The sequence below is a fragment of the Leopardus geoffroyi genome, chromosome D2 (assembly GCF_018350155.1).
Source record: "Leopardus geoffroyi isolate Oge1 chromosome D2, O.geoffroyi_Oge1_pat1.0, whole genome shotgun sequence".
Taxonomy (NCBI): domain Eukaryota; kingdom Metazoa; phylum Chordata; class Mammalia; order Carnivora; family Felidae; genus Leopardus; species Leopardus geoffroyi.
Genome location: NC_059334.1, coordinates 37594455 through 37607845, shown reverse-complemented (window position 1 = coordinate 37607845; position 13391 = coordinate 37594455). Strand labels below are relative to the sequence as shown.

Sequence of the window (13391 nt, the reverse complement as noted above, 5' to 3'; positions counted from 1 at the left end):
ACACAGCCCGTAAACTGCAGGGCAGTTGTACTTTTGAAAGAAGAAACAATTAGTTCAAACAAAGTGCCAACCAATAGCAATCATATATGACCATGGATGGTCAAAGAGGCCACCTACCAGTGGCCTGATTCATCTGGGCACAGCATGAACTGAAGTCTTAGATGGTTCTGATTCCCTTGCTGTAGTTAATGAAGTCCCATTAGCTTGCTAGACACAGATATAATTATCATGTTATCAAGTACAAACTATATTCTCATGTGAGTGATAATTTTGTAATTGCTCAGGGAATGGTACATTACACCTACCAAAAACTGAGGGGTGGGGTGGAGAAATACAGACCTATCCTATTTATCCACAATGGATAAAAGATTCCTTTAAAAAATAGGGTTCAGTTGAGCTATTCATCATTGGTTGTCTCCAAAAACAGCAAACAAGTAAAGTTGATGATGATTGAGGAAGGAATAAGTAGATGTTTCCTAGTTGTTATCCCTAAGTGGTGGAGAAAAAGAATAAATCATGTTGCCTCATCAAGCCCCGATTCTCCAACCTGACTGAAGTTCAGCAAGACCTACACAATGAAATGCATTGTAGCTTGAGCCCTGGAGTTCCCCTTCCGGAGGAATCTGGGAGGAATGTTTCTCTGTTGAACAAAGCCCTGCTAGCCAGTTCCGTGTTTTTGCATTTTAGTTGAGAAACACATATTTTGGTTCTAAGTGAGTGGTGTTTTCAATGTTGAAATTAATTGCTCCCATGCCTCAAGTGGCTAGCTGTTTATATATTTGTACATGTACATTTTTGTACTTAGTGTGTCTGGGAGATTGTTCGCTTATTTGCCAACCCCCTAGAAAAGGTGTGGTCACTCCTTTGGTAGGGCTGACTAATAAGAATCACATCTTGGTCTTTGAAAGAACAGCTATGGCTACCTTTATCCTTCTAGGAGAGAGAAAGGAACACTTTTTGAACTGAGACCAATGGTTTATATTTTTCGTTCATTCCACCAGTAGTTGAAAAGTATCTATTGCATACAGGGCTTTAAGCTGGCTACTATGAGAAACTTATTTACAAAAGCAAATAAAGCATGATCATGCTTTTCACCCCTTTATTCAACTATGGGTTTCCCACAGAAAATATATATTTGTTTCACGTGTGGGAAAGGAGCCAAAGAATCGGTCTAGATACAAAACTAGTCTGAGGGCAAAAGAAAAAGGGAGCGAGCAAGAATCCTCGGGGGAGGAGCTACATAAGCCCTTCGCCTCCAGCTGCCACTGAATGTTTTCTGTTGAAATTCGCAAGGTCATAGAAGAAAGAGGGTAATTTATAGGTTCCTTGAAATGAGGGAAAGTCCACCCTTGCCAAGAAGATATCCCTATTGGAATTCTGCTAATTGATATATAGACTTTTTCTTAGAGATTTTCTTGATTCTTCACATGACACATTTTGAAGTTTATCTCTGATAAGCTAGTGAATTAGACAGAATTGGAACCAGAGACTGATTTAACGTGATGCATGGGGAGGAAGACTTCTGGCAGGTCATTAGAACAAAACAAACTTAATGTTGGCTATTCTTTTAAGAGATCAAAGACCTTTGGAAAGATTTACATATTCCCAGTAGGAGGTCAATAACATATTCTGAGGGTAGTAGGCACTTTACTGGGAAAAAAAAAATTACTTCTGTCTAGGATCCTTATCTTTTTATATTTTCAAAAAGAGGAGGATTAACATTTTATTTAAATTTTCTAGATATGGAAGGTGGATAGAAGACTTAATGTCTACCATATTAAAGAGAGTAACGTATTTCCTCAAAGAGTCTTTGAAACGTTGAACCCTTACATAGGGAGTATTACAAGCAGTGGCCCCCTGGAATAAGGGACACAAGCTTCTCTATCAAAACCTTAAATGTATGAGTGGAATCCAACTCAATGAACATTCATATGTATCTAGATTTCTTTCCTTCGTTATTCTCAAGATCTAGGCTCATTCTTTCAATTCCCACCCAGAAGGCTTCCTTAGCCTGATCTGGATAGTTGCAAAGGTGAGCATACAGCCTCACACATGATTTAGAGAGTTGATTCAAAGCCTCTTATTCACGTCCAAAAGAAAACACACAGTCAGTGATGTCCTTGGAACTACACAAGGCTTGAGGAACAGAGAGATACTCCACTCTGCAACCAAAAGCCAGTCCAAATTAGTCTGTCACCAGATGTTGTATGGGGATATAATGTTTTGGATCCTGCAGTCAGTTAAAAAGGTCTTTCAAATGCTATTAGGGTGCCTCCTGGTAGCTTATTAGCACCAAGGACAAAATGGAGAGCTGAGACAATGTGAGAGATCATTTGCTGCTCCTTTAGTTGTTTTAATAGCCTTGCTTACTATTAATAGTGACCTTGCGTTCAGGATCTACCATGTGGCAGTCACTCAGCACATAGTATATACTTTAATTCTCTTAGTGACACTGTAAGCTACAGATTATTCCCTCCATTTCATAGATGAGGAGAGTGAGGCTTAGTGGCACCCAGGGTCTGAACTCACAGGCCCGACACATGTACCTGCTTGCTTAACCAGCATCGGCGCTGAAACAGATTTGAACACAAATCTGCTTTACATCAGTGCCCCAGATCTTTCTTCTCTGCCACGCTAATTTGACTAAAGCAGCCTTGAAAGCTGTAATAAATGATCTCAACCCGCAGTGTCTGGAATGACAATCCCAAATTCTCATCGTAAGCCAATTCTTGTTCACTGTTGATAAAGAACAGAGGAAATGAGAAGAAACTTTTCATTGATAGGAACCTTGCTATCACTGTCGTCCCACCATGACACAGTGGGCTTGATCACTGGAGTGCAATTAATGAAGCACATAATTTAAAAAAGAGTTCTGTGCAAAGCTTATTGTGCACATAGGTGTCACCAAGACATTGATGAGTGTCAAATTTCCTCTTTTGAATTGTATCATTGAAATCATGATAGGATTTTTTTTCCTCAGAAGCTTTTTTTACACTCTTATATAAATACATATCAAAATGTAGATTTTTCCAACTTTAAGGAATTAGCTTCTTTTTTAAAGTTTATTTATTTTGATAGAGAGAAAGGGGGGGTGGGCAGGGATGGGCAGAGAGACAAGGAGAGAGAGACAATCTCAAGCAGGCTTTGCACTATCAGCTCAGAGCCTGATGTGGGGCTCAGACTCACAAACCATGAGATCATGACCTCAGCCAAAATCAAGAGTCAGCTGCTTAACTGACTGAGCCACCCAGGTTCCCTGAAATTAGCTGCTTTAGTCACTAGAAGTACCTAGAATTTTTCATGTATGTCCTTATGCATTATTCTGGAATGTACAGTTCTTCACTCTGTAACTTTATCTCTTTATGAACAGGATATTTTGATAAGGAGCCCTGTGTTCCATTCCATTAGACCAGCTAAAGAGAATCTGATAATTCCATTAAAGATGAAATATACTTTTGTCTTTTTTGCAATAATAAATAATACGAGTAACAATAAACCAATATGCAGTGAGCCTTCTGTGCATTATCTTGCTTAATCCTCTGAAGAAAGACTATCGTTATCATCATGCCCATCTTGTAGGTGAGGATATTGAGTCTGAGGGAGATTTAGTAACTTGTCCAAAGTCAGACAGCTACTAAATGGTTGATGCTGGAATTTGGGCCCAATTTCTGATTGCAGAGCCAGGGCATACGAGAACTGCCTTGTAGCAAAGGGGTCAGAAAGTGTGCAGAATCCAGAATTCTGCCCTTCTAAGACATCACATTTAATTGGCTTTGAAAAAGGAATCCATCTAAACTGTATAAGCTCTGACCCTTTCCCCCTGATGATCATGAGAAGTCAGAGGGCTGTTGAACCAATGTAAAGAATTGGCAGAGGGGTAATTAGGAGGTGCCTGTACAGTGCCACTGTCCATTGCAAGCTGTTGCTGTTAGTGTGGCCTGCTGCTTCCTGATTTGTGAAGAATGTCATTGTTTCCTGTAGTTCTAGGACAGAACAGTCCAATCATCCTGGTCTCTTGCTATTATTCAGTGTTAATGACAGTGATGACACAGGATTGGTTTCCTTCTGTCAGGTCTCGTTATGGGTAATAGTGGATGTTCTTGTGACCACAAACAATTATTTTGCAATAATGATCCACTCTGGGTCCTCCCAACAGAACGAAAGTTCACCTGGTCCTTCCCGTATTGCTACAGACACATCACCCTGTTGTCCACAGCGCCTTTCTGGAATTGTTTTGCCAGCAGTAAAAAATTTCCATGTTAATTACCATCCTCCATTTTGGTTATTTTAGACAGTTGAGGACTTCCTTTAGCTGGATTCCAAACATCTTTTACCTTAAAGCCAGCTTTTCAGATCAGAGAATACCTTTGTTGTATCTATTGCTACATTCAGAGGGTCTAAATTCTGTGTCCATTAAGCCCAAAGCCTCATCTTAGTCTGTTTGTAATACATTTCTGTATTCTGCTCTTGATCAGGAGAAAATTTAACTTGTTTGTTTCACCCATTTATTAGATTGGGATGCATGTATCTCTTTTGTCTGTCCAAACACAACTTGGTCAGCTAATCTATTTATAACACTTTGAAATAGGACAGTGTATATTTAAGTGTTTACTTCCCTGCAAGGGGAAGTTTTTTTTAAGGCATAATTTGCATGTTGTTTTCTAATTACAATTTGCGCCAATCAGGATGTACTAGACACACACTTTATTCAAACACTCCCATGCATTCTGGTAAAAGCAGACTGGAATCATTTCCAACTGCTGGCATTTTTCTTTTTCCCCATTCAGGTAGATCCAATTCTTTCTACATAAGGCTGCACGTGGAATCCACTTCCATGTCTTTACCGATGTCATGCAGATGTTATGTTTGCTTCTGCATTGGTTACAGGTGTCGTGTACCATTCCTTGCAGTAATACATGTATATATGTATGTTTCTGGATGCATATAGGGGTCCCATTAATGCTCTGCCATGTAATGGAAAATTGGTGTAGCAATAGGTTTAATAGACCAATCACATTCAATGTTGACCATCAACAGAAGTTTCCAAGGGGCAACATTATTAGGAACTTTGCTTCAAATGAGAAGCCCATGATGGCAACCCCATTATACACGCCCAGCCCTAAAACCTAGATGTGCTTTGATTTCTGCAACTGGGAGTATGCCAGCCTGGGAATTGAGAATCAGAGCTTTATGATGGCATTATCCAATTAAATGTTTGGGACTCTGGACATCAGGCTGTAGACAACATCTTTGGGAAAATCATTAGACTAGTGGGCCCCCTATAAAATTAACAGTACAGTGTAGCCTTCAAGGTTTTATTCAGAACATGAACTCACAACTGTATCTTCTTTGTTTGTTTTTGTTCACTGAGCAGTATATTGATTAATCCTGGAAACCATCTTAAGATCCAAGAAGGTACTTTAGGATTTTTCATCGCAAGTGATGCCAAAGAAGTTAAAAGGTAAGAGTTTATATTCATCTGTCTTCCTTTCTGGTCCAGCCACATACGTCTTGATCCACCACAATGGGCGTAATTTCAGTATGTATAGGACCCTAACCCCTAAATTTCTTAACATGTCTGTGGGTATCAATGGTGCTTCGTCTTAAGAAAAGGAGACTGTGCTTTCAAATGCTTCCATGAGCTCCTCTTCACATCATTGATTCCACATCTTTCAACTGGAATAATAACATTTTAGAACTAGGATGGCCTTGTTAACCGTTCCTTCATTTTCCAAGGGAGGAAAGTGAGTCCCAGAGAGCTGAAGTGATTGTTCGAGATCATCCAGATTCTTGATGACCCAGAACAACATAACACAGGACAATTGGTTCCTTGTCTAGTACTTTTTACCTAGTATCATCCAGGAAAATTTACTTGAGATTTATCAGCTTTCCACTTTAAGTGCCAAATGGAATCTCAAAAGGTTTGGATTAATTTCAGATGAAATACTAAACTGGCTGTATTTCTGTTTGTGGGCTACTAGGTAAGTAGGCAAGGTTGTCAGGTTCAATTCTTAGGCCTCTGTAGGTACAGCCCACGATTTCATTGACCTCGGTGTTTTACGACACTTTTATCAGCATCCTTAAACCTGTTTAAACAGCTGGGAATCATAGGGCTCTTTGGAGAACACCATGGAATATCATTATATTTGCTTCTATCCTTGATCTATGAAAAATTTATGAGCAGAAGATGTGACTCGAATGGCCAGACAGGTCACTCACTCTAACAATAATGTTACACAAACTATTTAAAATAGATTATTACTTGTGAAGGTCTGTAATTATTTATGTAAGCCTATTGTTTTCATTTAATGAGCTTCCACTCAAAGCCAGGCCTGTGTTAGGTATTCTACATTCTTAATTGTTAGTCCTCAAAATAACTTCGTAAGGTAAGTCTTCTAAAACCCTCAGGGCTTTGGTCTCCTCATTGGTCAAGTTGAGATAAATGATTTATCCGAGGTTATAAAGCACAGAAGCAAGTGGCAGTGCCCAGATGGGAACTGGTCTTTCCTTTTCCAAAACCCACACTTTCTACCAAATTTAATGAAACTAGCAAATTCTTATGTAGAGTTTAATATGTGCCAGCACTGTTCTATGGACCAGGTACCCCAAGTATTGATGAACTCATTTCATCCTCTCAACAACCTTATGAGATAGGTATCATTACTATTTCCATTTTACACATGAGGAAACTGGGGTGCTGATTGGGTAGCCAATACCCAAAGCCCTACTGCTTGCGGGTAGTAAAGCCAGAATGTCCAGTGCCAGAGCTTACACTCTTAATTATTCGTCATGATGTGATCCTGGCATGCCAAGCACAGAACTATATTTGATAACTGATGTCTATTACTTTCTGCCTCTTCACCCACTCCTACAGTCTAGCCATACTATTTATGAAAGATTTTAGGAGGAAAAATGGGATGGGGAAGCAAAAAAACAAAAACAAAAATTCTTTAAACTGAGCTCTCTAATGACTTAAATTTACATCTACAAGTTGGGAAAGAATTGCCATTATTCAGATGGGGACAGGAAAACCTCATCCAGTTCATGGATCCTGACTGTTCTTCAGGAGTACTTCAAGAACTGGGTTCACCTGAGAGAGGAGAGGGGGCTGGTGAACAGGACTGAAGTACCCCTGCCCACATCCCCCCGGAAGAGAAGGCTGTGCTCACATCCAGAATGTGAGACACAGAAGCAGCGTCTCAACACCACGTATGGGGGGTGGGGGGCTGGGGAGCACAGCGGCACCATAGATCACGTGTACCTCCCAGATAGCAAATATAACGTGAAGCTCCCATTTGTGTAATTCTATTTCCTATTGCATCTCTTGCTAATGAATGTCACAAATACCAGGCAGTCCAAAAAACAAATTACCTCCTATATTAGGGAGTGCAATATGTCTCATTTCAGTGCTTTATGGTGTTCACAAATACATGCTGACACAATCAGCAACAACAGCAGCCTGTAATTTTCCGTGGTGTGTGATGTGTCGGAGCAAATGCTGTCAGTTAGGGGACTTCAAACAGATGAAGACGGCAGAAAACCACAGAAAGGGCCTTGGAGATTTGAATGAAACTAAACAAGTTTTGTAAAAATGGAAAAGTTGATTATGACGATCCAGTATTGAGTATGCACCCTCTCCTACAAAAAAGCCACAAAAGAAATTAATGGATTTTTAGCTCACAGAAACTTTCAGATGCAGTGTTTTAGGAACAGAGCAGTGAAACCACCATTCCAGCCTTAGGCCACTTTGGGATGGGCATTCGGTCACTTGTCCACTGCTCCTTGCCACTGAGTATTTTCCTTTTTAAATAATGTTGGCACATAGTCTTTGATGTCGGGGTCACAAAATGGTGCCTCGTTGACTCGGTGTGGCTTGCAAACAGGCTTCATTTGATTCATAATTTTAACAAATAAATTATTTGCCAAGCAGAAGACACCATCATCCTTATTTAAAAATCCTTATTTCTGGTTTCCCCTGAAAAACTTGCAGATCTGGCATTACTTGGCTGCATTCTCATACTCATTCATGCATCAAAGGTCACTCACTTTCTGGAACACTCTGTACCAGGTGCCAGGGAAGCAGTGGTGAACAATGAAGTCCTTGCTCTCATGGACTCATGTTCTAGGGAGGAAAGAATTACAGTTTTGTTTATTCATGGTACATTAATCAAAGAATTAGTGCAGCCAGGTCACTGATTTAGATTGTGCGCAAGTGAAGGCTGCTTGGAAGGAGTGACATTTGAGCAGAGGTGGAGGTGATGGGAAAGAGTCCATCATACAGAGATGGGAAAGGAAGAGGAGACAAAGTAGGGACAGTTTTGTTGTGTTTAGGGAGCTGAGGGAAGGAAAGTGTGTCTGAAGGAGTAGTATGGGGAGATGAAGTAAGAGAAAAAGGCAGGGCTGGCTCCCATAGGACTTGATATGTATGGGTCAGGTTGTTATAAAAGGGAGTCACTGATGGCTTTAAGCTGGGAGTGATGTAGTCTGATTTACATCATTGAAAGGTCTTTCCTCTCCATTATAGAGAATGGGATGTGGGGTAACAGGAGTGGGAGGCCCAACAGATGGAGATACTGCATAGTGTAGGTGAAGATAAGCTTGGGTAAAACTGGTGAGTGGAGGTACAGAGAAGGGAGACCAGTTCAGAATATATTTTAGAGAGTCTATATATAGGACCCGCTGGTAAACTGCATATAAGAAATGAGGGGAAAAAGAGGAATCAGGAATGGAGCCTAGATTGGGAGCCTATGAAATTGGGTGGGTGCTGGCTTCCGACTTTACTGAGACTGGATTTAGCTGGAAAAGGAGCAAGTTTGGGATGTAGGAAATTAAGAATTCTATTTGGCTACGTTAAGTAGACAGTCAGCTCTAAGATTCTGGAGTTTGGGGGGAAGATGAAAGCTGGAGGTGTCATTTTGGGTGCTATATCAGAGAGGGTCCTGGCCAGAAACAGGTGACACACCTAAATGAGAAAAGGGAGGAGAGTTTTATGAAGGGAACATAAAAAGTTGTGGGCAGAGGGTTAAGGAGAACCAATAAGGGATGCAAAAGCACCCTGGAGCTGGCAACAGAGTGGAGCCACTCTCAGCCCTAGATCTGCAGAATCAAGGGGAAGGAGAGTTATCAGAACCTGGAGAGAGAGGCTGTAGTGTAGGAAAGGCCACTTGGCAGGAGCTGAGTCCTCTGGAATATAGAGATGTGGCCACCACCATTTCATGGCCCTGCAGGGAGGAATTCCTCTCTTCCCATCCTCCAGTTTCCAGCTGGCTCCTCCCATTGGCTAAACGCAACAGGAAAGCAGAGGACAAGGAGACCCTGAAGATCAGCCTTGCAGGGTGTGGATCCGGTCTTCTTGATGATGTGTGTGTCAAGGTCACCAACACAGGGCCACTTGGGGAAGGGGTGGATGAGCAGGAGAGGAAGTGGGGAGGAGAGCAGAGAAGATTGAGTGGAAGGAGGGGATATGGAGTAGATCCTGAGGTGTGTGAAGAAGCCCCTGGCGTCCGTGGCCATGGATTTCAAGTGAGATTAGTCAACACAGTTGTGTTTCCGTTCCTCAGTTCAGCTGCTCAGGTGCAGGTGTGCAGTAGGGTGAGTGCTTTGCCAGGTGAGTGTGAGAGAGGCAGAGGTGAGTGGAGAAGACAGTGGTGCTCTCAAAGAAGTTCCACTTGGCAAAACTCAGCTGGAGCTTAGCTACGGTGCTCCCTCTGGTTGGGAGATGTGTCTCCAGGTCACAGACCAGAGACCACCCCCCCCCCAACCTGGCCCCATCTCAGTCATTAGCTTTACCTGTTTGGCCCCCATGGGCCACTTTCAGAATCCACTTTGAATTTGTGAAGTAATCAACTTTATCTTCTCAACAGTCCACTCAGGCTCAGCACGGTTTCATCATCTCAGCGGTAGAGATGTGTTTAAGACCATGGACTTTAGGACTAGACTGTGTGGACTTGAATCCTGGCTCTGTGAGACCTTGGGCAGGTCAGATAACCTCCCTGTGCTTAAGTTTCCTGTACACTCTGTAAAACAGAGATAATAATCATGACTCCTTCAAAGGATTGTTTAAGGATCCAATTCATTGATACTTATAAATGCTTAGAATAGTGCTTGGCCTATAGCCTTGCCCTACAAATGTCTGTTATCATTGTTATCATTATTATTATGTATAGGAGCATCAGATAGGGAGAGAAAATGGCCAAAGGATGTGGACACAAAAAGGCTTCCTCCTTTCCTGTCATTGCCTTTTCAAGGCAGGTCACCATTGATTGGCTTCTTAGCCACATTGCCACTTGCAGGGCAAACAATCAGCTGCCTTTTTTCTTTTTCCTTTTTTCACAACATGGATGAAAACTGGCATTTAGGGAAATAGTGAGTGAGATGCTGGGGTGGAAAGAGCACTGGGCTTGGATTTAGAAGTTGACCAACCCCAGCACAGGATACCTTTGGGCAGGTCATGACAACCTCCTCATTTTACAGATGAGGACACTGAGTCCTGGGGACTTCCAAGATCTCTTCCAGATCCCACATTGGTTTTCAGCTGGTGTCAATCACGTGTGCAAATCCTGTGAAAAACATAAAAGGGAACCTGGGAATTGAATCGCCAAGAATTGTGTTTCTTTATAGTCTTGGCCAAGGGAAGACCGTGTTTATCCCTGCCATTCAATTTCACGTTGGGAGTGGTGAAACTAGGGATTTTGTTAGCTCCCATATCCGGAAGCTTGTAAGGCTGTTCCAGTGAATTTTGTCCCAGTAATCCCCCGTCCTGAAAAGATGTAGGCCTCCAGTGCTGTTCTTCTAGGTCCTATGCATTCTATACTTGAATGATCTTGGTTTGTTGCTTGTCTGGACACAACCAATGTGCTTTATAATCACAACTTGACACTTAAGTCAGATGAGGGGATTTTCTTGTTGATTGCTGCCTCTGGGTATCCAGCCCTATAGTGCCTTCTGCCCACCCCATTCCAGTGCTCGGTTGAGCTATGCTTCACCGTGAGAAGCAAACCTCCATTTATTTTGTGTTCTCGGGGCCGAGAGTATGGGAGTTGATCATTCCAGCTTGGGAGCAAAGTATGGGCTATGAAATGCCAGAAGAAATTTGACAGAGGACCCCCTTGACCCATCACTTTTGTATTTCCCCCTCCACCTTCCTCCTTAACCTCTCTCACTTTGAAAAGAAATATCCTTTCAGAGGGGCAAGGCTAATGATTTTATTTGACTGTGGAACTTTATCTTGGCTCTCCCTTCAATAAATATCTGACCAGACGGCAAGGGTTTCGGAGATACATTCCACTTCCCCACCAAGGGCCTGGGGCTGGTTGCCTACATGCTTTGATGAGCAGCCCTGAAGGCTGTGCTCAAAAAACGAAGGATGAGCAGGCAGATGCAGGGGGTCACCTCAGCAGCCATTCACCCCGTTCCTGTTCAAAGGAAGGTTTATTAAAAGAAGCACGAACTCCAATTGCAGAGTCCTGTGTTTGAAATAAGAGGTCTTGCAACAAACATTTCCGTCTGTAAAAGTCTAAACCTTTCAAAAGATGAAAGGAAATTAGTGCTGGCGTGTTTCATTAATTTGGCACCACGGTGGAGGAAATGTGGTATTCATTTCATTCGGGTGGATTATGAAATGTGTCAGTTTTTCCATTCTCTTTCTCCAGGGCATTTTTTTACTGCAAGGCCTGTCATGATGACATCACAGATCCCAAAAGAATAAAAAAATGTGGCTGCAAACGGCGTAAGTAGTGTTTCTTTCCCCCTTCCCTCCCTCTTTCCTTTTCCCCAAATTTGTTTCCCTTCTCCTTTTCCTAGTAAAGAAACACTAAACATCAAGAGGTTTCTTGGATATGTTTATGTTTCGCCCAGCAGTTTAAAGAGACATGGAATAAATACTTGTCCTCGCTTTATTAGAGCAAGGATGAAAAATCACCACCGTCAACACCTTTGAGTGAACCTAGTGCCTAATCCCCACCTCTGGACCTTAAAGGGATGCCGAGGCGCTTGTGCCCACTTGAACATACTCAGTACAATATATGAGAAGGAGGACTGCTAAGACCATGGAAGAGGGAGTATTTTTTTGCATAATGATTTCCACTGGATGGGGGGCCACCAAGTGTAAACATGGGGACTAGGGCTGAAAGGGAAACCGAGTCTGAGGACTGTGTCTCCCAAATGGGAGCTGCTGCAAGGTTTGATACCAAAGTCCAGAGTTTTCACTTGTGGTACCCTCCAGCTGGCTCAGGAAGAGAATTTGACCATGACCAATCAGCTTTGTTTGCCATTGCTCCAATAACCAACCTCAAACTCCATTGCTCCTTGGGGTAGACTAGATTGGTCTCCATAGCTTCTGGCATATCCTGTCTCAAATCTCTTCCAAAGCAGCTTGCCAGTGTGACCTCTTGAGAAAGATATGGTAAGTCAGGAACGTTGGGTCGTGAGCTCTCCAGAAACCAGGACCTAAAGTGGATTTGCCTTGAGAAGGCTGTGCCTTTTGCAGTAATCATGTTGCATTGCCTAATAGAAATTGTTCATGGCCGTAAAGAAAACAATAATAATGATGCCTTCCTTCCTATGGTGATTTAATGTTTTCAGAGCTCCTTATTTATGATCATTATTTTCTTTGATCTTCACCATAACCCTGGATAATTGTCAAGGGATGTTATTAATTCCATTTTACAAAAAGAGGAAACTAAGGCTCCAAGTTTAGTGGGAGGATGAGATTGCTAAGAGTCACACAGACCCAACAGACCAGGGCTCAGGCTCACACAAAAACCTCTCGATGCTGTGCGCTCAGTGCCCTAATCACATCTGCAAGAGAGAAGGGCAAGACAGTGACCTTGACTCTGATGAGTAGAAGCACAGTTATGAAAGATAGCCCCATAAAATACTTTTTTCACAAGCAGAAACCAGATAGAAGAGCACTATTCCTGGGATAGGCCAACCAAAGAGGGGGCTTTTTTTCACTACACTCCTAAAGGGGACACAGTAATGTAAACCAGTAAGATATAAATATCATTCTGCTGGAGCACTAAGACACTTGAGCTCTTAGGCAAATACCCATGGGAGCACTCTTGGTCGAGAGCAGATTCTGTAGAAATCCTCTGAGGCTGGTTCCCAAGTTTGGGGCAGTTGAGGTCCACTGTTTTGCTTTTTCCATCGCCCTGTTCCCCCTAGCTCTGACATCTTACTAAGATGAGTATTTATTGATGTCTCAGACAAAGAGATCCAGACAAAAGTCTAGAGGTCTAAGAATTCTCTGATTCTGACAACTTAACAGGAAGAGCATCTAAGGCTATTTGTAGGTCCAGAACAAATCCGCCTCACTTCCAGTCCCCTGGACTCCTTGATACAAAAGGCCCTCCTTACCAGACCATGCATCCCAGCATGGTTGGTCGTGAACA

At 42.2% G+C, this 13391-nt stretch overlaps 1 protein-coding gene across 44 annotated transcripts in view; it reads left to right on the top strand.

Annotated features, from left to right (window-relative positions):
* KCNMA1 (potassium calcium-activated channel subfamily M alpha 1) overlaps positions 1-13391 on the top strand; it is a 729677-nt gene that overhangs the window by 585826 nt on the left and 130460 nt on the right. For all 44 annotated transcript variants that reach the window (XM_045437744.1, XM_045437752.1, XM_045437747.1 and 41 more), the window contains 2 exons: positions 5375-5461; positions 11652-11728. In XM_045437744.1, coding sequence (XP_045293700.1) covers positions 5375-5461; positions 11652-11728 — 164 coding nt within the window. The remainder of the gene's footprint in view (positions 1-5374; positions 5462-11651; positions 11729-13391) is intronic.